The 23,946-nt window shown below is 41.5% G+C and overlaps 1 protein-coding gene across 2 annotated transcripts; it reads left to right on the top strand.

The window, feature by feature from the left end:
• Positions 1-8,815: 8,815 nt before the first annotated feature.
• irx5a (iroquois homeobox 5a) lies at positions 8,816-12,500 on the top strand. 2 transcript variants are annotated; one of them, XM_026292925.2, is made up of 3 exons: positions 8,816-9,491; positions 10,390-10,795; positions 11,473-12,500. In XM_026292925.2, exons 1-3 carry the CDS (start codon positions 9,234-9,236, stop codon positions 12,180-12,182), a joined length of 1,374 nt encoding a protein of 457 aa, XP_026148710.1. In that variant the 5' UTR covers positions 8,816-9,233; the 3' UTR covers positions 12,183-12,500. The 2 variants fall into 2 exon arrangements, with proteins under 2 accessions (XP_026148710.1, XP_026148711.1); XM_026292926.2 differs by having other exon boundaries at positions 8,819-9,476.
• Positions 12,501-23,946: the final 11,446 nt, after the last annotated feature.

Here is a 23,946-nt window from a genome sequence, read left to right as displayed (position 1 = left end):
AGTCTATAATATGCTGAAATGATTTTTTTTTTTTTTTTTTTTACGTTTCCATTGTGCCAGTGAGCCTGCTAAAAATATGACAACACCCCCACTTTCATTTATTCATAACTTAATATATGAGAAAAGAAAAAGAAGTTAAAGAAGAAAATCTAATCACATTTTTCAGCTATAAAATATAAGTAAATTTGAAGGAAAAACTGCACTTATGTGGCACATAGTATTATATTTAATATATTGTACAGTCTCGCATGTATTACCATCCATTGTGTGTGTGTGTGTGCGCCTTTGGGTTCATGTGTGACTTATTAGGAGGGGTAGTGGCACACCCATCCTCTTATACAGCCTGCTGTCATTGCAGGAGATCAGAAGCAGGCTGTGAAATCCAGCTAATAGTCATTATGGGATCCATGCCCCTGCACACCCTACCTGCTTGCCAAGGCGGCTCTCTCACACTTCATATTTGCATTGTGTCATCTTATCAGCATTCACCCAGACAGCGGACTGATCACACTGCAGACTGACAGCAGCATCACGAATATCAATAAATAAGACTAAGGCAGAGGAGAGTGAGGAGGGTTAGATGTTTTGCACTTTGCACAAAAAAAGAGAAATTACAAAACAGTACAATATGAAAAGCTAAAAATACCCAGAACAATATTTTCTCCTGATGAAAAATTACAGTCCAAAGTCTATGTAGATGGTCTTAGCATGCGATGGCCGCCCCCCTCCTGTTCCAAGTGGCAAGGAATAGTGAACTCTAAGAACCCTGTGTGCTCAGTCACTTCTGAGCCTATGCAGTCAATAAGGCTATTTCTGATCTCCGGATGGCTAGGGTTTCAAAGCCTGTTTAAATGGGCTCCCACAAAGCCGGAAGCATCAACCTCAGTCCTCTCCCTCCCTGTCTTTCTCCCTCTCTCTTTCCTCCTCCACTTTTTCTCTAAATATTGAGAAGGAGCTCAGCTTGCCTACCCCCTTAGTAAAGAGAAGGGGAAGGATGAGGGGGGTGGGGTGTCCTCCCCTTCCACATGCAGGCTGGTGAGGAAAGACAGGGAAGCGCAGGGTCAGGGCTCCCGGTGCTAAGCTGTGAAAGGCAAACGTTTGGCAGAGTAATTACACGCCGCACTGCTCTGGGAGTGATTAGTGATAGTTGTCTGTTCAAAGTGTTTGGAGCTCACAGCCTTTTATGGGTTACGCTTGCCTTCCCTTCGCCTAATGTTTAGATTGCATTTGCATCAGGAAGAGAGTTGCATGTGTCAACATAAACAGTGTGCCTATGAAGTGTGTACTTGCTTGTGTTTCACTGATGCTCAAAATATACTTTACGGTAATGTGCAAGAAAGATTATTATATTATTGTGGAGTATATCTTACATCTTTCCTATTATGAGTTTCTCAAGCTGATGACTGAGTTAGTAACTGTCATATCATAATTTTGCACTAAAGGGCCAAGACTCTTGAATTTACACATCCTCACAAACTTACGCCTTGAATATCTTTTAAAAGAAAAAAAAATACCTATCTGAAAACTTTTGATCTTTAAATGTTACTTTCAAGGCCTATACTAACTGTTATTTCTACTAGCAAGCCTATTTAGCACTTCTGGATATAATGCCCCCGTTTGGCACAAACAAATCCTCTCCATTCTCAGGGTAGTTAATGCTGTACTGCATGCAATCAACATGCTCAGGTGGTGCAGCCTGGGCTGCCAGTCTTTGATGTCCTTGTTGTGTTTATGTTGGCCAGCCATGCTCTCCCAGCACAGCTTGCAGATGTGCATGCAAGCTTTAAGGTTAGCACCAACACTCCTGAGCAACACGTTAGGATGTAAAGAACACCTTGACACAGGGTGTGGTGAGAAAGGTTGCGAACTAAAGGAACAGACAAAAAAAAAACATGTACAAGATCTAGGATTGCAAAATTAATTATGCCAATGGTAATTGAAAATGTGTTCATTTCAATACGCAATATGACTAAATACATTTATTCCTTTGTTGAATGAAAGCATATCTGAAAATGCATAAGTTAAATGCTCTGGTCTAGTGTTCTAAACAGATAGTAAGTGTTCATATTTGCTGTTTTTTTTAAACAAAAATGCTCTGGCATTGTAGCACATGTTTTTATTTAACTGTTTCCCTTTGAAAGCTTGAAATACACTTGCAATAGATTTTAATCCTGTTTAAATCTTTTGGAACCTAAAAATACCTTAACAAATCAGAATAGTGTGTATCAAAGGGATAATAGGTATCATATTTCAACACCTTTTCCTCCTAATCCCAACACAGGGGCCGACTTTCACAGAGGCTGGAGAGTTGGGTGGGAAAGCAGAGTGGAAACAAACACAGCCGCGGACAGAAAAGGAAATACCTCAGGGACTTTCTGGGATTGGGGAAGAGGTAAGACAGTACCTGTAGTGCAATCCCCCCCCAAATCTGGACCAGGTGTCAGGCATTAAGGAGAGCATCTCTGTTTTGGCTTTCCACGTCTGGCTCAATCACCCAGGGCAGTGTGTCAGATGTTGGACAAAATGGATACACTCTCAAAGAAGAAGAAGAGGAGGGGGAGGAGGAAACCTGGGATCAGCACATTACAGAGAAGGTGGTTTCTGGTGGCACAAGTAGAATCAGTACCATGTCTAATATATCTGTCCATATTGCAATAATTTCATTATTTAGCCATGATTCTCATCAATGTTTGACATTTAAATATTCAATTACATGTGAAATGAGTCTACTGAGAATAGAGTATATTAAGCAGACTTCAATAAGACACTAAAATATGGGAAGCAGAGCTGAACACTGTGGATTTTAATGAGTTAAGATAGATTTAGAATAATATTACACTGTATCCCATTGAGACTTTCTGTAAACTACAAAGACAACTGAGTTCTGCATATTCCCTATGTGATAATACAATGAAAGGAGTAAACTATGGAAGGCTTAGTTTAATATTATTATTATTATTATAATCTCAGCCATAAACACAAGGCCTTAATTGAACACCTGGCATAGTTTCAATTTCAAGCAAGTAAGCGTTTTGCATGTGCAATTGTCCTGTAACAAAACACTAGTGGTGGAATACTTCAGTACCGCGAGAGAGAGAGAGAGAGAGAGAGAGAGACTAACACAGAGCCATGTTGGCATTGTTGTTGCCACAGATTATACATGACACACTAAATAAAAGGAGCTGATTGTAAGATGTTTAAATGTATCAGAGGCATGGGAGAGGAAACTTAATACCTCAGTACTGGGAGATGGAGAATGCGACTGGGCACGCGCGGAATGCAGAGTGACAGGAGGAAAGCAGCAATCTAAATTTCTAATGCTGAGGATGTTTCCCATTCTGTGTTTATGAAACATGGCTGCCGGGACTACAAAGGTAAGGGGATACAGCATCAAAGTCTGCCCTGACAAAAACAAAAAAGCAACAATGCTGCAGTGGAATGCACAACAGAACATAATACTCCACCTCCTCCTTCTCCTCTTCTCTAAGCAGTCTCATTTGATTACAGTGTAGCAGGCCCCAAATCAACCCCTTAGTTCCATTTCTTGCTCCCCACTGGTGCTGAGAGTAGGAGGTAGGACACAACTTGCCAAAGTGGCCAGGGAGGAGAGAAGGTGATGTTGTGGAGGGGAGAATTCCTCATTTGAGAAACAAAAGAACATAGGAACGGGTGAGCTAAGGTGTCTGCAGCAGGGGTGGAAAGTGTCCCAAGTGTGGTGACTGAGGCAGAGACTGCATGTCTGATGACGACGAGGCAACGTATCGTTTACAGGCAGAAGCCCCTTGCCTGTCCATCTCCAGCCACAGAGTTCACCCTCTACTTAAGGCAACAAGAGTCAGGCTCAGCATTACAAGCCTATTAAAAGATACTTTTAATTATGCCCTGCTCTCCCGGGATCACTTCTTCCATGAACTCTATGTTTCTTTGGCATGTGCATTTAGGAATGGCACAACCAGAAGCACGTGTTGTTTTCTCCCTCCAATTAAAGGGCATGTTGACAGATTAAGGCTGCTTCTGGTTTGTGCTCCACTAATGCATTTAGGGAAGATGATGAACATGGAGAGAGGAGGAGGACTCAGAGAGAGAGAGAGAGAGACAGAGAGAGAGAAAGGAAGGAAGCGAAAGAGAGAGAGAGAAACTGATGGCAAGAGAAAAAGAGAGAAAGAACATGCACATGAACCCTGAGGGATTAATGTGTTTACATTACCTGGGCTGTGATCTATCACCAACCTCGTCAACTTCCATTATGCATCACATACATAAGCAACTGGGAGCCCCTGCAACTCACTCATACTATTTCAATTGGATTAAGTCAGTGCAAATATCTAGGGCACAGCTCCCACACTGTGGTTGTAGCATTCTGGTAGTCATTTGATTTGTATGTTGTATCACTTTACCTTCATGAAGGCATCGCAGGAGTACCTCCTACATGCCTCAAGAGATTTTAAGTAGTATGGGATTTACATGATTAACATATGCCACCTATAGCAGGTTCAAAACAGACATGCTATTTAGCCAGCAAGGCACCCGAAGCCCTCAGATCATGAATCAGAGTATACAGGTACACACCAGTGAGAGGAATAGGAGACTGTTGAGTATGAATTCACCATCTGTGATATTCACTAACATGAGCTTTATTTTGTCCCAGCTGTAGTATCAGGTCTGTGTCATGTGTAAAACACTCAGTTGGAGGGGTCTGGTATCAGTATATAAATGCTGACAGTGGAGTCTGCAGCAGGGCCCCTGAATGAGCTCATATTCACACTCAGGCTTCATTATATCCAATCAATATTCGTTTAGTCACTGAGCCTATTGACTCATTTCTGAAATAATATTACAGGTCATTTGTCTTGTCATGGAATAAGGAGAATTATCCCTTTTATACCATCCCCCATTTCGAAAAGGGGGTATGGGGTGAGTCTAGATACACCCTATGGATACAACTGTAAATAAATATTTTTGATATAACACAGAAAAATCAATGCATGCTTCCTGTGATCCATCTCGAGCAAATCAATCATCATGTGCTCAGCTGGCAGTGTGGTGCAGCAGGACGGCGTGGTAGTGAGAGAATGGTGCAATCTTTGTCTGATACCTTTCATTTTGGAATCGCTTCTCATAATAGGGTCATCATTTCATCACTTAGCCAATCCAAAACCCTGCCATTCAGCCTTGCGGGATCATGGGGAGCAGAGTGAGGGGGAGGCAGACAGGCCTCATCAGGAGTAAACCGAACACACACACACACACACACACACACACACACACACACACACACACACACACACACACACACACACACACACACACACACACACACACACACACCATACGTCTTCATTCAGGTCAATAAAAGAAAAAAAGACCACAAGAACAGAAAAAGACCAGATAACAGATTCTCACTCCTGAGAGCCATATTGGCACACTGCCCTTCATGTAAATTGTGTGATTTTTTTCTTTTTTTTTTACCATAAATAAAATCGTCAAATCTGAATTATATCAGTTTGTGAACAATGACTGTGATATTTCTCAAGTAAAACATTTGCTGAGGCATACAAACAGTAGCATCCCTTAAAAATATGACTGAGAATAGGAAATCACAAAATAAGTGCTGAGCCTTGCAGGGCTGTATTAAAGGACATAGGCATATGTGTCCAATAATTACCTCCTCATTGAAGTTAATTTATTAGTGCTACAGTAAAGGTAAGATTTATTCGGAGACTGTGTGAGTCTGTATCCAAGTGTGTGTTGAAGTGTGCATTTCACTGACCGCTTGGGTGACATACAAATATTTCCTCAATATGGACCTAAACAAATTCAAAACAAAGACAAGCAAACACTCAATGCATATTTTAATAATTTTGGGGGAAAAAACAACTTTTCAAAAGTGATATCAGTACTTAAAAAAAAAACAAAAACTGCAGTAACAACTGGTGCTATGATTGCAACATTTTAAATGACATACATCAATAGCTTAAAATTACTGCTGAAATAATCAAATAGCTGATCAAAGCTGCATTGGATGCCAGTTGTTTAGTCAAGTAGCACAGTGCACATATGTTTAATCATTTAATAAGCCCCTATTTTCGGGTGGGGGGAAAAATGCAAGGTCAAAAATAAATTACATCCATTATTTGCAGCAGATCTCCCCAAAGCATTTGGAGCGCAAAACTGTTTTGAATTTCAATTGGCTTCCAAGTGGCAAAAGCCCTCAGCTAATACATCAAAGAAAAATTGGTGTCAACTAATCGGTTTAGGACACAGATTTAGAATGGTTAAAAATCCCATGAATACTTCAAGTATTTTTCTGTATACCACTAAAGGCTCGGGAGCAGCACAGGCTGACCTTGTGCGCTCCAGAAACCTGTCCGCCACTCGACATTAACTAACTGTTTAACTCACCCAGCCACGCAATTAGTCCGCCACAACGCATAACGTTGTGTAATAACAGCCTCCATATCCAATTTAGATTACACTTGCTCCCTCAGGCATTTTAAGTGGCAAGCATCATCTTTCATTCACTTCTTCTTTGCCACGTAAAGCCGTTTTCCTGCGTCAAAAAAGGAGGTCCTCCACTCAGGCCAGAAAAAAAAAGAAAAGAAAGAAAGAATAGGAAGCGACAGGCAGAAGTTAGGAGATGACAAAACATCACACACAGATTTAGATTGGCATCAACATATCGCGTGAAGACAGTCCACTTATCTAACAAAACAAACGCAGCTTTCCAACTAGAAGCGCAAATGAGCAAAACCATACTCACCTAATACCTCCTCTTTTATCAGTGCAGTGCTGAGAGGTGGCAGCCACTGCCATAACCTACCCCTATTATAGGCTCCGTGATTTCAAACTATGGGTCCTCCTCCTACTTCAGAGAGCAACTCTGAACTAAACGCATTACGCACACAAGGCACAGGCACTTCATCCCGGTCCCTCTCCTCTGTAAGGTCTGCCGACATCTCTTAAGCAATAAATAAATAAAAGACATTGTGTCTTTAATTCTGTGTGTCATTCTGTAACAGCTCACCCAAACACAAAGCACTCTAAAATGTGGAAATTCTCTTTTTCCTATATATCTCTTGATGTCCATAACGGACGATCACGGCACTGAGGAAAAAAGACAAGCTACCTGTGTCTAATGAAGATGCTATACTGTGCCATTTTGTCCAGCTTTTTCAACAGTAGGGGTGATAACAGGCAGTATCAGCGGGTCACTGGTTCCCTGTTTTGGCTGCTGTTATAAGAAAAGTTCCCAGTAATTAGTCGATTGTCTAAACACTACACGAGGCTGTGAAACCAGGTCTCATCGTATCAGTGTCATCTGATTAGGATAGACTGTAGGCTCGCTTTGTGCATCCATTCTTCTCTCACTCTCTCTCTCTCTTTTTTAGTTTCCGTCGGCTCCCACTGTACCAGCGTCATCAGTCTTAGCTCTCTGGAGATTTTTAGAGCGTAAAAAAAAAAAAAAAAAAAAAAAAACACGTGACAGTGTGCACACACTCTTTAGCAGCGCCTACAGCGATCCCTTTCGGCTTATCTGAGACTTGAACTGGGAAGCCAATCACCTGAATGAAAATGGCTTTTACATATCTGAAACTCAGTTAATAATAATTTTAATAACCTAATATAGTTTCTTGAGACAGTAGTTATCCGCCTAGGGGTAAAGTAAAAATAATTTCTAATTGGTAATAATAATAATAATAACTATAATAATAATAATATTTTCCTGTATCATTGTATAATACAGATATTTGTCAGATTTATGATGGCTTATATATAAGCCATATACATAAAAACTTGCCGATAAGAGTGGCATATTAAATACATTTAGACTGTCCAGTATTTTAGCATATAAATATATCTTCAGCGATCAAATGAGATTACATCCACTGGTCCTGGCGGATTTGGTGTACTTGACACTAAGCTGCCCTGGCTTCGGGGTTTATGACTTGGTGAGTGTGTGTATCTGACTGGTTTATTCCCGGATCTATTGCAAAAACTATTTAGTCGTTGCCACTAAGTCGTTCAGACTAAAGTAACGGTGCAGACTAAACACACTTCTAAAATCACGGCATGCAATTGTTAAGGAAAAGTTGTGCGTAAATGCAATAACTGTTCTGCAAGAATAACTGGTCGGTCGCGCATGCTACTGTTTGCGCCATCTTACTTCTACTTTTCAGTTGTCATATCTCTTACCGATGCAATATTGGCCTGGCGTTAGAAAGCCGACGTGCACAATAACGGTAATCCATCCCGAAACTCCCATTGCGGATTTTAACACAAGGCGCACGGAGATCACGGTCTGTTGATAATGCACATATTTTAAATGACGGCTATTTTACGCACAGAGAGAGAGAGAGAGAGAAAAATAACAGGGAGTACAGCAGTGGGGCGTCTTTTCATTCCTGGCAGTGTCTTGCAAGCCCATATCCTGGCACACAACAGTCGATTTGTTATTGATCAAGTGTGAAAGTGACGGCTTCGTATTTGGGGAAAAAAATAAAAGAAGAAAGTTGGGAGTTGACAGACTCGCGTGATGTCGCCATCCAAAGGGGGCTGCCAGGCGCACTTGAGACTTACTGCAACGAGTGTTGTTAAAGAGGAAAAAATAGAGAAATAGAGAATGAGAAGGATTGTTAGTTAACGCGAGAGAAGGGGAGGGGGTGAGGAAGAAAGACACACACATACACACGCACACACACAGGCAGCGGGAGAGAGAGAGAGAGCGAGAGAGAGAGAGAGAGAGAGAGAGAGCATGAATTTGGGCAGGGCTGTGGTTACCCAGCATAGGCTTTGCCTTTTCCTTCGGTGACTACACCCCGAAAGGAGGAGCCTAGTGTGCAGCGTAGTAGGCGTCAGGATCCTCAATTTCCAACTTAGCATCTTGGCAGGACATTTTCCCAAGCAAAGCCCCCGTCCGACGGGTAAAAAAAAAAAACTTCTGCACGGGCATGAGAGCAACGGTGCAACTCCGATAAGGGAGCAACAGAAAAACAAAACGAGGCAAAACATCCGACGGGCAGTGGCTGGCTGACAGCGACCAAAATAATCCACCCACCATTCAAGCCTCTTTTTATTTAGTCACTTTTACTTTTTGCCTTCACCACTGTCATTTAGAAGGGGGGACAGACAGCGGGTCTGCAGACACACGGCTCTATGCGCTCCGACAGCAGCGCATGAGAAAATAAGGGGGGAAAGTGCGCAAGTTAAGTGGCTTATACTCTGCGGGCTCCAGCATGGCGTATCCTCAGGGCTATCTGTACCAGCCGTCGGCTTCTTTAGCCCTGTATTCGTGCCCTGCGTACAGCACCAGCGTTATATCGGGACCCAGAACCGAGGAACTTGGGAGATCCTCTTCGGGATCTGCTTTTGCGCCCTATGCCGGATCTACTGCATTCACCAGCGCCTCGCCAGGCTATAACTCCCACTTACCATACACAGCAGACGCGGCGGCAGCTGCCACATTCACCTCGTACGTGGTGAGTAAATTAAAGGTGATTATTCGATCCAATAAGCAGTAAAAACGAGCATATTGACTGGTTTGCAGAAACCCCGTGTGTCCGCTGTGTGTTAGGAGCCAAGCGATTAAGAAGAAACGTGCGTCACTGAAAAGAGCATGGAGATAAAATTACAGAATGGCACGTCCAGAAAACGTGTTGTTGAGCAACTAGAACTTATTGAACTTAGCAGTGTACTATTCCGTGCTCCTGAACTAAACTGCAATTTTTCCTAGGGAAGAGCAGTCAACGCTTTGCCGAAGCTTCAACGCTTAAGAACTGACTGTATGCGCTATTTGGTTGCAATTTAGGTCACAGTAATTGTTTCTTGCCAAAACTCAAATCATGCAACTTTTGCAAAAAAAAAGGGAGGAAAATTATATTCTAAATATATATAGCCTATATATTTGTATTATCAGTGGATGATCTCATGGCAACACAAGTGGCTCATACAGACCGGTATATAGGCCTATTAGTACAAACGCTGATCCCAGTAGAATAAAGAAAAAGAAAATGTTAGGCCCATCATGCATTATGTCATTACGTTATCATAAATGCAAATTTGTGGTATTTTCAAGGCATGAATGATAGTAACTGTGTGTTGCTGACACTATGTAAATAATAAAAGAACCTGCAAAGAAGCACAGTCGCATTTGAAATACACAAGTTTAAGGAAACTGCACAAACATTAAATTAAAACTTGAACTAAGGATTCGTGTTCGTGTGTGTGTGTATATGAGCAAGAGCGTGTGTGTGTTTATGTGCGCGCGCATGTTCGTGCGTCTAAGCAAACGTGTGTTCATATATGCCTGCCGTAAGTTTTAACGATTCTGAAGCAGTTTACAAAAGGACATTGACAGAACTTTTACGCACTTTTTCTGTTTTTATATTGTAGAGTTCTCCCTATGACCACACTACGGGTATGGCTGGCTCCATAGGATACCATCCTTATGCAGCACCCTTGGGCACCTACCCTTACGGTGACCCAGCATACCGTAAAAACGCAACTCGGGACGCCACTGCCACTTTGAAGGCCTGGCTCAACGAGCACCGTAAAAACCCCTACCCCACCAAGGGCGAGAAGATCATGCTGGCCATCATCACCAAAATGACCCTCACCCAGGTGTCCACCTGGTTCGCCAACGCCAGGAGGAGGCTAAAGAAGGAGAACAAGATGACCTGGACCCCCCGGAACCGGAGCGAGGACGAGGAAGAGGACGAGAATATTGATTTGGAGAAAAATGACGACGACGAGCCAAACAAGCCCTTAGACAAGGGAGACTCCACAGACACAGAAGCAGGTCGGTGGTGCAGGGAGGGGAAAAAAAAAAAAAAAAAAGGCAGAAAAAAAAATCATCAATTTTTCATCGCAGTCGTTTCCACTCAGGGTGCAAAATTGATTGCCGGTTAATGGTGGTATATTATTTATAATGGGACAATTGCTTTAAATAATAATCACCTTGAACTCCCCTCGTTTGACTTCTCAGGGGCTGAAATTGCTGGTGACGCAAAGTGTTTAGCAGTCAATTTATCTTTAACTGCATAATAAGGCTACAGCTGGTGTACTGCACCGGGCATTGGCTAAAAAAGGCTGCCTTTATGTGATCATTATAACCTTTTTTTTTTTAACCGGTAACTATGAATGTGACCTGACAAAATTTAATACCGACATGATGTTTCTAAATGAAAACATAACTGCTGCTCAGACTTGAATTTGTGCAACAAAGTTTGAGCTCTTTCATAATCGTGGAGAGGAGTTTTAAGGCTGACACGCATCTTTATGAGGACAATTTATAGCGCACACAATAACTGCTTTTAAGGGAAACGTGTTTAAGTAGCCTAATTATTTTTATATGTCTGATTTCCTTTAAGTATTGGTGTTCACTTTCCTCACGATCACCTAAAACATGTGTTACGGTTTTATCAACGCTTTAAAGGGCTTATTTGGCAGTAATTCTATTCTTTATTTGTGCTTTAGATCATAAACTGCTGAACCCAGGGGACATAGGCTGTGACAGATTTAAAGAGGAGAACCATGGGAAAGACACGGATCCCCTTCTGAGCGACTCGGAGTTAAAAGACCAGGAAGAGCGGACTACAGACTTGCTGCCGGATTCCGCAAAACCAACCACTTCGTCTCCCTCGGCGGTGCCCCGGGGGAATCAGACCGTTGTGCAACAAGACAAGCCGTCAGATTTGAGCCATGCACCGGGTACGGTGACCAGCAACGTGACCTCTGTTATCCACTCTCCCCCTTCGGCCCCTAAACCCAAACTGTGGTCTCTTGCGGAGATCGCCACGTCCTCAGACAGGTGTAAGGGCAGCGGCGAGGCGTCACAGGCTTGCCCCGGTTTGGGTCAGAGCGCAGTAATGGGCACCAACGCGTCTCCATCACGGTCCTCCCCTCAGTGCCCGCTCCCAAACAGCACGGTCCTATCCAGGCCTCTGTACTACACCTCCCCTTTCTACCCCGGCTACACGAACTATGGTGGCAGTTTTGGACACCTTCACAGTAACCACGGCTCGGTAACCACGGGGTCCACGGCACATTTCAATGGATTAAACCAGACTGTGTTAAATAGAGCAGAGGCTTTGGTAAGGGAGAGCCAGAAAGTCAGAGGCCAAACGCAGGTAGATCTTTGTAAAGACTCCCCTTATGAACTAAAGAAAGGTATGTCAAACATTTAATACCTGATTATTTTCCACTCACCGCGGACTTTTATTTATTTTTTTTTGTGGTTGCATTAAAACAACAACAACAAGAAAAAAAAAGAAAAAACAATGATGAAGCAAATTCTGAGAACAGTTATTTTCTGAGTAAATGCTTATCCTCAAATTTTTAGTTTCTGAATGGTTAATCCTAAAATGTAATAAGAATGGTCTTAATCGCTGCAGCCGCCTGAGTCTATTTGTATTAAAGACTAACATGTATATTTAATGTAGCATTTTTGTATTTAAAATGGACAACACACTATCTTTGAAGTAAATTATGGAAAAAAAATTATATATATATCCTTGTGCAGCGATTATTTTGGGGAGCAGCTGGCATTGTCTGATATGTGTCTAAAACTCTTCGAGGCCAATTCATCTATCCAAAATATTAATTCAATTTTGCACCGTGACAGATGTTCACATGGTAATTATCCCCTCAAAATATTATGATAGCGAGAGCTCCTGACAAACTTGAAAGAAAAGGCCTACGTTCAGGAAAAGGATGTTGGAGTATCTACACAATAAAAAAAAAGGTTCATTTTCGCTTTGGCTGGTGCAGATATTTATAGATTTTTTTTTTCATCAATGAAAAATGTTGGAATCAACACGGAGGAATATTTTTTTTTTTGTCTATGGCTTGTCACTAGTTTTTTTCTCCCTTTAAATCCACCCTGGGCCTCCTTTTTACACTTTTTCTTGAGCACGTTTCTAAAAGTGGATATTGATATAATAACACCGAGGCGCGGTCATTTAACCCAATTACCTATCGTGTTTTATGCAGAGCAGTCAGGTGGTGAACTCCGGTAATGAGCTCGATTTTATGCCAAATTTAGACCTCATTACTATTTTCCAAGGCGTGGCAAAGCTGTTAAAAGGGACGCGACCATGCATTTAGAACATACTGCCATGTTAAATATATACCATTAATGGAGAGCCGTTTTAATGGCGGGGTAGATGTGAACGCATTGCTGTTTGGAAGAAAAGGGAAGAATGCTGTCATTCACACAGCACAGACAGACACATTGACTGTGTGTAAGCCGGTAGCCAGGCACTGTCCTCGAACTCTTCCAGCTTCTGCAGGTAGGTGTCACACTTGCTCCTAATTTCAGAGAGGGGGGTGGGGGGGGGGACTCTTTGTTAATCCGTCACGGAAACTCATCCCTGATCAAATGGCCTGGTTAAAAAGAAGTGGAGCCAATGGGGCACGCAAAATGATCACAGTTATTAGGAGGATTATAGCAACTTTGACAAGTGGATGGAAAATAAAGACACGAATTACATACTTGACCGACATGCAGAAGTTAAAAAAAAAAACAAAAAACACAGAGCTGTTTTCCAGGCACACTGAAGATAAGAAAGGTGTTTTCCCATAAGGATTATTGAAGTTATAGCTATACATTCAAAGAAAAATAAGGAGAGCCTTTAAAAACATTATCATTATTATTATATTGTTGTTGTTATGCCTCCTCACTGGAATAGTTAGAGGCCCTAACAGCATAGGCCTCAGCGTCTTTTTTGAAAACCCATGTATTCATTATTATTCGTTTACAATGAGGTACACTGAATTATATCGTTTTATAATAATAATAATAATGATTATTATTATTATTACTGATGACCTCTATTGAAGTGGGACAGCATGCTGTTCTTTATAGCTGTCATTAATCTCTATAGTTTACTTTCCCCTTCTCCAGCTTGAAATCTCCCCTGAGGTTTATATAATTCCCTTTGCCTTAATGTCCTCTATTCGGGCCCTCTATTTTAATCTGACAGAGTGTGCAGGAGCAGTGATTGCGACACATCAGCCGGCTAAATAGCATAATTATGTTTTTTTTTTTTCTTTGCTGATCCCCGTGGGACCGAAGTGTTCGATGCAACGTCCCCTAAGAGAGTATTAGAGTTTTATTAGAAATTACGTTGTTTTCTCGGAATTGATTGAAGAAGTGATGTTTCACGGGGACAACAAATGCACTGCTGCCGGGGTGTAAATCATATGGGTGTGAGGTTGGGTAAATACTGTGGCGTTTATATGTCAAATGAGGTTTTCATGCTTTTGTGTGCGTGCGTGTGTTTGTGGCTGGGGTGGGATGGGGATGTTGGGGTTACAACGTGGCAAGCAAAGCGCAGATTCGGTTGATAATGTTATTCCAATGAACTTTTTGGATGCAAAATTACACGGGAGATGCTGGGAGGCTGCTCATAAGCTGCCAACGTATATTCTAAACAGAGAGCAGGCGTGAGTAAACATGTTATGACTTTTTCTTCACTAATGAAAAAGGTTAAAATATGAACTTTTTTATCCAATACCCCCCCACCCCCACCCCCTTTTTTTTGGTGCTTTTTCTTTTTTCCGTGTTGCTCAAATGTGTTATTCAGCTTTGTCTACCCCAACTGTTCACCCAGTGGGAGAGAAAACACAAGAAGTCGTTTATGCCCCTATAGAGTCAGCATTAATAGCCTATTATTATTATTATTATTATTATTATTATTATTAATATTATTATTATTTACCTGTGGAAAGGTGGGTGAATAAATAATTAAAATCTATTTATTTTGAAAGGGAACTCGCTGTCACTGTATTTCAGCCATGTTCAATATATATAGGTTGCTTATTTAAAAAATGTTAAAAGAGAAACCTCACAAATTTATATATATATATCCTTAATTATAGTTCTATTTCTGGCTGTGATAAAAAGCCAGTCAATTAACCCCAGACTGCTGGAAGAAGCGCAGCAAGAGAATTCGCAGCTCCTCATCAGAGGCATGACAGCCTACAGGGGGGATCCTCTCTGCAACTTTATACAACTCGTTCTCTGGCTTTCCCTCCATTTGAATGGCGTGTCGGTTCATTGTTGGGATTGCTACAATGTGAGAATACTAAGTAGGGGCGAAACCGTTCCCACGTGTGAAAATGGGGGGAATAATCCGACAGGAGAAGAGGCAGAGGAGAAAAAGAGGAGGATATGGTCTGTACCCTTCACTCCGACTTTGTTACTGTTCACCGTTGAGTTTTTTCTCTCTTTTTTTTAAACTGTATATCAATTAAACACCTTTTTTGGCTGCAGACTAAATTAACTACTACAACCCCTGCAAAGACATAAAATGTTTGTCCAGCTGCAATTAGTACTGGTCCACTGCTCCGACTAAAAAAAAAAAAAAAAACACAGGACGGCAGAGTGACTGGATTGTTTATCATCTACTGAAAATCAGCCGCTTTATTTCTGCATATAGTTACCCTAAAAGTAGATGCGACATTTATGCGTGTATTTCATTGTTGTTGTCACGAGGGAGACTTTCAGTGGTGACTAATATAAGACTAATTAATACAAGAGTAAACCGTGGCTTCTTGTTTGTTTTCGACGCTTTTGGGAACGGTGGGATTTAATGAAGTGAAAGTTAAGTCTGGCATCTGTGGCCTCGTATAATCCCTTTATTATTGTAATTATCTGTGCAGCCCAGTGTGCAGCTTTCTCGGTAACAGAGCCACGTAATCCACGCTTTACTCGAGTTCAATTTGGTTGTCCACTGCGTAAATTGCATGGGATTTTTAGAAAAGTAAAATGGGTTTACGCGTCAACTGAGGCTAAACTAAACTATACTATACTACTACAGGGCCCGCGTATTGGAGAGAAAAACATAGAAGCACACTATATTCATTTGGCACGATAAAAAAAAAAAAAAAAAAAAACAACGCTGCTGCAGACTACACGCCTAAAATATCGGTAGCTTGGCCAGAGATTTGCTGCAGGGGCAGACTTGGGGAGAAATTTGGAGCTGTGGACCGAACAGATTAGACACCTGCCACTGGACAGATCCGTGAACGCCTCTCAGATGCTACTGTATATCAGACCGCGATGTGAAACCAAAACCTGTTGATACACACACATACACATACACAAACACACACACACACACACACACACACTTCCAATATCGCTGAAGGATTACTCAGCGGACCGAACGGCACATCGTATAAACATCCCACTGGATAAAACGACACGTAGGAGATGGGGTCAAATTCAGCTCTAAAGTGTAAATAGACACCGGCTGCACTTGACCTGCGCAGGTTATTCGCAGGAGGTATCAGCAACACAAGTGTTGCCAAATGTGTTTTAAAAGAGGGTAGAAATAAAAGGAGGGCGGCTGTTTTTTTTTTGGTTTTTTTCTTTCCAGAAGGAAGGAGGTTGTTCGTGTCTGTGACGGGAACGCAGTCGGGTGTTGAGATATTTCTTTGCTCTTGATTTTCACGTTTCCTCTTGTTAAGAAGGTTAAAAAAAATAGCGTCTAATTTCATAACCGAAAAAAAAATGACTCTAAAGTGCGCTGCAAGGACCAGATGCGACTGTGGTAGGCAGGCAGACCTTTTCCCTAAATCCTACATCTGAAGATATGCTGTTATATTCTCTTTTTGTTTTTAAATCCCTACACAATGTGTCATAAGCTTAAACATTCAGTACTTTTTTTTTTTTAAACCTACAGTGAAGTGTAAGGAGTTGAGTAAGAGCTCAAGGCTATTTAATCATCATCATATTCTAAATGAGAAGGCTAATTAAGGACACAATAGTCTATTTCAGCTTTAGTCTTCTGGCGAGACTGCACAGGAGACTTGAGACCGGAGTCCACAGCACAGGAGCCGCGTTTGGGGTGAATTCAGTTTTATCCCACAATCACACAACTGATTTCTAAAACGTGCGTATATCCACCCGCTACTGGAAAAAAAAAAAAAAAAAAAAAATCATGTAGAGGTAACGTGAATCTCAAGCCTGTGGCATATCCAACGTTCATGTTAATTGAAGGTGTAAGACGCAATGGAAAGCCACCCAGCACCCAGAGAAAGTGGCAGGGAGTGATTTTCCAGTCTTTTTTTTTTTTTTTTAGCGGACTGTTTTTCTATTTCTCCGTAGAGCTCCTCTGGGAGAGATTACACGTGTAATTTTCAGTTGTGAGATGTTTTAAGTGACCTTCACCCAACATAAATAAAACATATCTATGAAGAGTAGTAGAGAAAAAAAAAAAAAAAACATTAATGGAGAGTGATGAACTATGAAGCCCTATAGGAGGCCAGGGGTTGGGGGTAGGCGAATTGATTTACTCACTTCCAATGGAAAATAATGAAAAAGTCTATTTAAGTACAGTTGGATTATTAAAAAGTGCTTGTTACTCAGAATAAAAATAACATAATTGGTGTTTATTTGAATGAATATTTGTATAATTATATAATTAGCATTGATCCTTCAAAATGTTTCACCTGTGCAAACAAGGTATTTATACCTGATAACACACATAAACACACACACACACACACACTACACTGAAAGCACCTTGACTCCTTGAATAGGGCTGCTCATTGACCAATCTGCTCTGACAGCAGTGTGGCGTGAGCTTCTGACCCTGTGACTGCAAAGGGTCTGTGTTCAGTGGCCATGTAAGGGCTCAGTGGCATTCACACTGGGGGGTTCTGCCCTGCCCTGAAGGAGGTGAGGCATACACACACACTCACAGGCACACACACGTGTACATGCAGGTGGGACTGCTACTCCACGCCAAAGGCCCTCAGGTATGCTCAGCCACAGAACATTAAATGTGCACATTCAGTCTGGAGGTGGAGAAACCAGCAGGTTCTTCCTCCCATGACTCCGTACAGGTCCTGTCTGTATCTTCGCCTGGCTCCGCCCTCATTCTGGTCACAAGGTGAGCAAGTTCAGCACACCCACTCATGAAACACTGACTAATTCTGGTGTTTAGTGACACACCCTTTCTACTTCACACTATGCAGCATCCTCTTCAGCAGTGTTCAATCACACATGTGTGATTGCTTTTAACATCACAGCCTTAAAGCATTGATGTCATCTTACTGGGCTATACACTAAGGGATAGTAGATATGAATGTGTTATGGGTAATTAGGAAAAGTGGTTTGTAAGGAAACATAAAAACAAAAAAAAATATACAAATCTATGAACAATAAAGTCTACCAATATCACAATATTAATGATTGTGACAAAGATTGATGAACTGTTTTCTTTCAGGGTCCAGGAGAGAGGAGGGGTTCCAAGCTGCCTGACTGTTTATTTACATTTGCCCTTTTTAAATGATCCCTTTCTTCTCAACATCTGCTCCACATTACACACAGATATCTGTCCTAATGGTCGCTATAATGCCTGTGCTCACACACTTTGCCCAACATAAGCACTCATGCATACACTGCCTGTAACATTACCATTATCCACCGTTCACCCGGGACACTTTACCCTCTCCAAACCACCTTGCACAACAAATGGACCTTCTCTCACTGCTGGCCCTTTTTGTTTGCTTCGAGCTTTCCACTTTTCCTCCCAGTTTGGTGTAGTCTGATGGATGCAAATGGGCACTTACTTAATTGGATCAGTTCCCAAGATGGAGATAAACGGGGAACTGCTTTTTTTTTTTTTTTTCCCCCCTTCCCAAGTTATTTTGAGCCGTGCTCAGTTCAGCGGTGTGTGGAGAGAACGTTAATGAGGAGGAGTGAGGAGACGCCGACACTGCTGGACTCATTCAAAACTCTGTGCTCCAGACTGGCCCTTACTCACAGACAATGAGGACGCTGCACTGGGCCCCATGTGTGACAGAGTCTCACTGGCGATTTTTTTTTAAAGTGCCTGCAAGTGAGTCAACTCATAAACTGTCCAATCAAAAAGCACCACAGTGGCTGCTCTGGTTTTGGTACATGCAGGTAGCTGTTGGGTATTGTCATTCAACAGACAAATTAGATGGCAGTCAAATGTAAACATAAACATGAAGAAAACCAAATCAGTTTAGTCTATGTTTACTCATGGTACTCCAGACATTTGAATATTCCAGACATTAGCAGATGATTTATGATGAAGAATATTGGTGAGTTGTCATCTCTGCCTGAACCCCACCAACACCCATACACCAAAAAAAAAAAAAAAAAACTCAAGCAGTGGCTGCATGCCAGTGGGAGTGTGTTGGCTGCTGCACCCTGATTAACAGGGTGGTTTACAGCCAACTCCAATAGGTAATCTCATCAGAGAGAGGCTTTAAACAGATAAAGACCACCCCTAACTATCCCCCCTCCCCACCACCGCAACCACAACACCAACCCCTCCAGCTGCATGCCTTCCATCATGAGACCTCCCATCTAACACACTAGATGAGCTGCTAAAACCCAGAGCAGGCTAAAATGGGCAGCCACAAAACAGACTCAAATCATCTATTGACCTCATTTTCAATAAAGGAGCCGTTTCCAGCCCGATGGATGATTTCTTGGTCTTGCGTGGAATGGCCATCTGGAGGGAAGGATATGATCGCTGTAGTAGGTATACATCACCTGCCAGCTCAGACTAAAGCTTATGAGCTGCAGCTATGTGTTCGTCTATCCATCTTAGTTGTGCTAATATGTTTAAAACCAGACTAGTTTAAAAAAAAAAGAAAAAAAAAAGAAAAAGAAAGAAAAAGAAAGACAGGAAATAATACTAGCTAATTGAATTTAGGACCATATGGTCACTATTGGCTCTTTTTTTTTTTTTTTCATCTCAAGTCAAACATGAGGTTATTTTGATCCAATATAAGAAAATCCCTGGTTGCATCTGGAGACATAACAGCAGTTCATTCAGTTAGCTTTGTACCCAGGCCTCTTTGTCGCAGAATAAAGAGGAGGAATCCAAAACAAATCTGTGAAAGGCTTTTGGCTGTAGTAAAACCCCTTGTCCCACACAGCCTCCCGTTTTTTGTTAGGGGAGCTCAAACGGGGTTCACAGTAGCTTCACTTTAAGTATAGAAAGATCTGATTTATTAGCTTGTCAGGGGAAGCATTGTTCAAGAAAGCAATCAAAAAGCACTTACCTAGCTCCTCTAAAATGACTGCTTTTTTCACTGGCTAATTTGTGTAACTCCCATGGAGAGGTTGGCAAAGAGTTTGATGAGGCATATAATGATGATTAATGAATTTATTGCCCTGCTGCTCATCAAACGGTTGTAGTATATACTTCTCTCCCTTTCTGCCAATGTGTTGTGATGGTTTTAGAGCGACAGAGGAGCACAGATGAGATAGTGTTGCCCTCCTCGCCGCTACCCCCCTTTAGCTGTTAACCTGACTGACCTAATGGGCATGAGAATGTAGCGGAGGGTCTGTGGGTAGAGTGGGACCACAATGGATAGTTTAATAAAAGGTTAAACTGGAAATGCGAGTCAACCTGCTGCAAGGGACACATGCTCTCAACTTTCAGTCTCTGATCACTTTTGTGGGAAAAGCCAGGGGTAACCAGATCCACACGGCTTCTTCTGACCTCCACCACCACCGCCACAACAACCTCTCACAGACTCTTCTCACCAGCCGCAAAGAGAGTAAGACAAAAATAAAAAAAGCATGGGAGTAGCTACAAAGTCTTATGAGTAAACAGAAATACTAAGTAGGAAGCAACAACCTTGTTGAAAAATGAAAGCAATGTGTTCGAATAAACCATTATTCTGTTCAAACAAGGCCTGCTCTCATCACAAATGATGATAAACGACGGGGAGGGAGTGTGTGTGTGTTTGTGTGTGTGTCTGTAGTGGTGTGCTTGTGACGCGGTCACTATGGGGTCAAACGCACTTCTGCATTTTTGCTAAATAAGCCCACCCCCTCCATCCAGCCTGCTCCCATAACTCCGAGGTCATGCATCTCTCCGCTCAACATTGTATAGGATGTTTACACTTGATTACACCCCATGCCTCCCTGTCCCCTGCTCTTTAGCCAACTTTATTAAGTCTTTGCTTGTTCAGTATTGCTCGCATCTAAAGAACGCATTGTTGCAACCCCCCCCGTCCCAAACACCACCACCACCACCACATACACCCAGACGCGCACACATCGCCACCCCCACCATCATCCCCTTTGAAATCAGCTCCCTGGATAGGCTGTTTCTGCATTCACTGATTCATTAGGTTGGTCCCTTAAATACATCAAAGAGCTCCTTCTCTCACACAATAACCCAATAAAAGCAATTATAACCCCATATCTTCTAGGCACTGTTGATCTCTAGGGTGCTAATGTTAGATAATGAAAGAGTTTGATGACATAAGTTTTCTGAGAAAGCTCACTTTCTGTCTCTTTCTAGTGAGCATACCTTTCCGATGTTGTGTGTACACATGTAGACTCTCCTCTTAATTTGCCAGTGTTTGTATCAAAACCCCAGAATCTGTACCCAAAATTAAAAGCCTTTCTTTGCAGTGAAAAGTACAGTGAGAAGGCCTTGCAGACATGGTGGTGCTTTACCTCTAATGCATTTAACATTAAATGTTAACAGTTGAAGTTCTTTAAATATTCATTGCCCTCCCTCTTGCTCTCTCGCTCGTTCGGTTTGATGGAGTGGATGGAGAGGTTTAGGTATAGGCCATTCTGGATCTGATAACCCCTGCTGCTGGCATGGTGGAGATGAAATGTGTTTGTCAAAAGGAGAAATTGAGATTCACTCACTACAGCCCGATATCGCTTTCATTCTTTTTCCTCAAAACAAGAGACGGCAACGCAATCAGAGGATTCAGCATATGCAGATTGCAGCGATAAATTTTTCATGAGCATGTTCCATCCTAAAACAGATAAAAAGGAGGAAGAGGAAAGTGGTTATTAAACAAAAGATTGAATCAACAGAGTGCAAAATGGCGCTATAAATGAAGTTTCTAAGTGGGTGGTTTGCTTCACAAACCTTTCCAGTTCTCTGACAAGTAGGCATAAGATATTGTACTGCACACAGCATGCTAAACAGGAACAGTTTAAAAACCTCCTGTTACACAGTTTGGTAGTATTTCTAGGATATAATCTTAACCATATCATCTTTGTACCAAGTCTTCTTTGCCACAAGTTAAAAAAAGGACATTTTTTCCTCCCTGATTGGAAACACATTGAACTAACGGTCAGCAGGTTCACTTGCATATATCACCAATAAGTTATAGCCGCACTGTCTGTCGCCTGTGGGAATCCTGGAATTTTAATGAATGATGCTTCAGCTTCTATATACAAGAGCTTTACTTGCTCTGGATGGAGTGAATGTGTGTGGAGCAAACCTTATTTAAACAGCATTCGCATGCACTAGAGAGTTGACATTTGCCACACCGACTGACTAGAGCATCTTTTCTTTTACACAGCCTGAAAAAAAACACTGTACATCTGAGAACTTGAAAAATGAATTCTTTGTACAATTCTATCCAACTTGAGTGTGTGTATTACACAGCCTGAACAAAAGTAAAAGCAAGTTAAGATGAGCTTGTGTACAGAAGGTAATCCATCTAAATCAGGTAGCTAATAATTAATTCCGGGATAGTCATAAAAATGTTTCAGTCATTAAGCACAATGAAGATACTTTGAGCAAGGCATTAAATCTCATGCTGTTGTAGTGAAGCTGTAAAAAGTGGAATCTTACATAAATAAGATGCCCTGGTCATATGCGCCACAACTTCAAGTGTTTACTTGAGATAAACTAAAAATGGTTTTCCAGCAGACAATGGCTGTTAGAGCTCCTCCAGTCCTTGACCTGTTGACTGACTCTCAAATGTACAGACTTCATTAGTAGGTCACCAGTCAGTGCTTGCACTGTCATTAGTAAATACATGAGTATTGACACACATATAAAAACCTTATGCGCATTATGTCATCGACTACAGTAGTTTTACCTACAAGGCTACAGGGCGTAGAGGTGATGAGGGGTCGCCCAACAGTTCCACCTGAAGCAGTCGATAACAAGTAAAACTATGATTCATTGTCAAAATTGCGTGGAAAAAAATGCTAAGTAAAAAAGAAAAAAGAAAAGATATATGGACTGGCATAATATGCGTACAGTTGAGACAGTCCTAGCTTGTGTGCATAACTACCTTAATGTGGGCTATTAAGCCTAAGTGCATATGATTTTACTGTCTGCCCTACATTCCGTATGATCTCTGCCATGATCAATACTTATGATTTGTAAGTCACAAGCCATCGATAGCATAGTGTGATAGTTAAAGTGTTTGACCTTGTGAGGAAGAGCTCCTTCCTTGTTATTGAGACCATCAAAGGGCACATTGATACTGGAGGACAAAGAACACAGGTACATGCTATATAGTGAGACAAATACACTTTAACTGTATAACTTTTACAAACTAAAGCTACATTTTCCTTAAACATCCATATCATTAAAAGTGTATCACACAATATTGCTATTGTAACATTTAAAAAAAAAAAAAAAGAAGAATTTGTATGTCCAGGTATAATATGCCAAGATAAATATAATTCTGGCTAATAAATATACAGTGACATCAAATTGAAAGCAAGCAGGAACAATGAATGGCGTAATAATGCAAAGGTGAAAGATCTGAGGCTTTAACTAGCCTTCTGAGATACACATTCTTTCTCAACATACGACTTGTTTAGGGTGTTACGCCATGTAAGGCAGTGACACAAACATACACACACACGTGATTCAGATTATATACTTCATCTAACTGACTTAAACAAGAAAGATAACTTTGTATGGTGACAGATGGATAAGCAGAGCTATCACAGGCTGTAATCTTGGAATAGTTTGAGACACTTTGTGTTTTGGCAACAGCATGATATCTGATCTCTCCTTGAATGAATGAGCAACAGTTTCTGATCTGTTTTTGATTTGTGTTGTGTCATATTTTTTACCGTAGGCGATCAGACACCAACATCTGGCATGATCACCCCAAAATCCAACAAAGATGTCACTGTAAGATAATACGTGGCAATAAAAATCAGAAACATCC

This window comes from Mastacembelus armatus, chromosome 3 (genome assembly GCF_900324485.2).
Source record: "Mastacembelus armatus chromosome 3, fMasArm1.2, whole genome shotgun sequence".
NCBI lineage: Eukaryota > Metazoa > Chordata > Actinopteri > Synbranchiformes > Mastacembelidae > Mastacembelus > Mastacembelus armatus.
The sequence above is the reverse complement of the archived record's forward strand: the minus strand, read 5'-3'. Positions and strand labels throughout refer to the sequence as shown.

Excerpts from the sequence above, each read along its gene's own strand:
- irx5a (XM_026292925.2), top strand. The coding sequence starts at position 9,234 with ATGGCGTATCCTCAGGGCTATCTGTACCAGCCGTCGGCTTCTTTAGCC. Across the intron at positions 9,492-10,389 it reads ACGTGGTGAGTAAATTAAAG|AGTTCTCCCTATGACCACAC; the intron begins GTGATTATTCGA and ends TTTATATTGTAG. Across the intron at positions 10,796-11,472 it reads CTCCACAGACACAGAAGCAG|ATCATAAACTGCTGAACCCA; the intron begins GTCGGTGGTGCA and ends TTTGTGCTTTAG.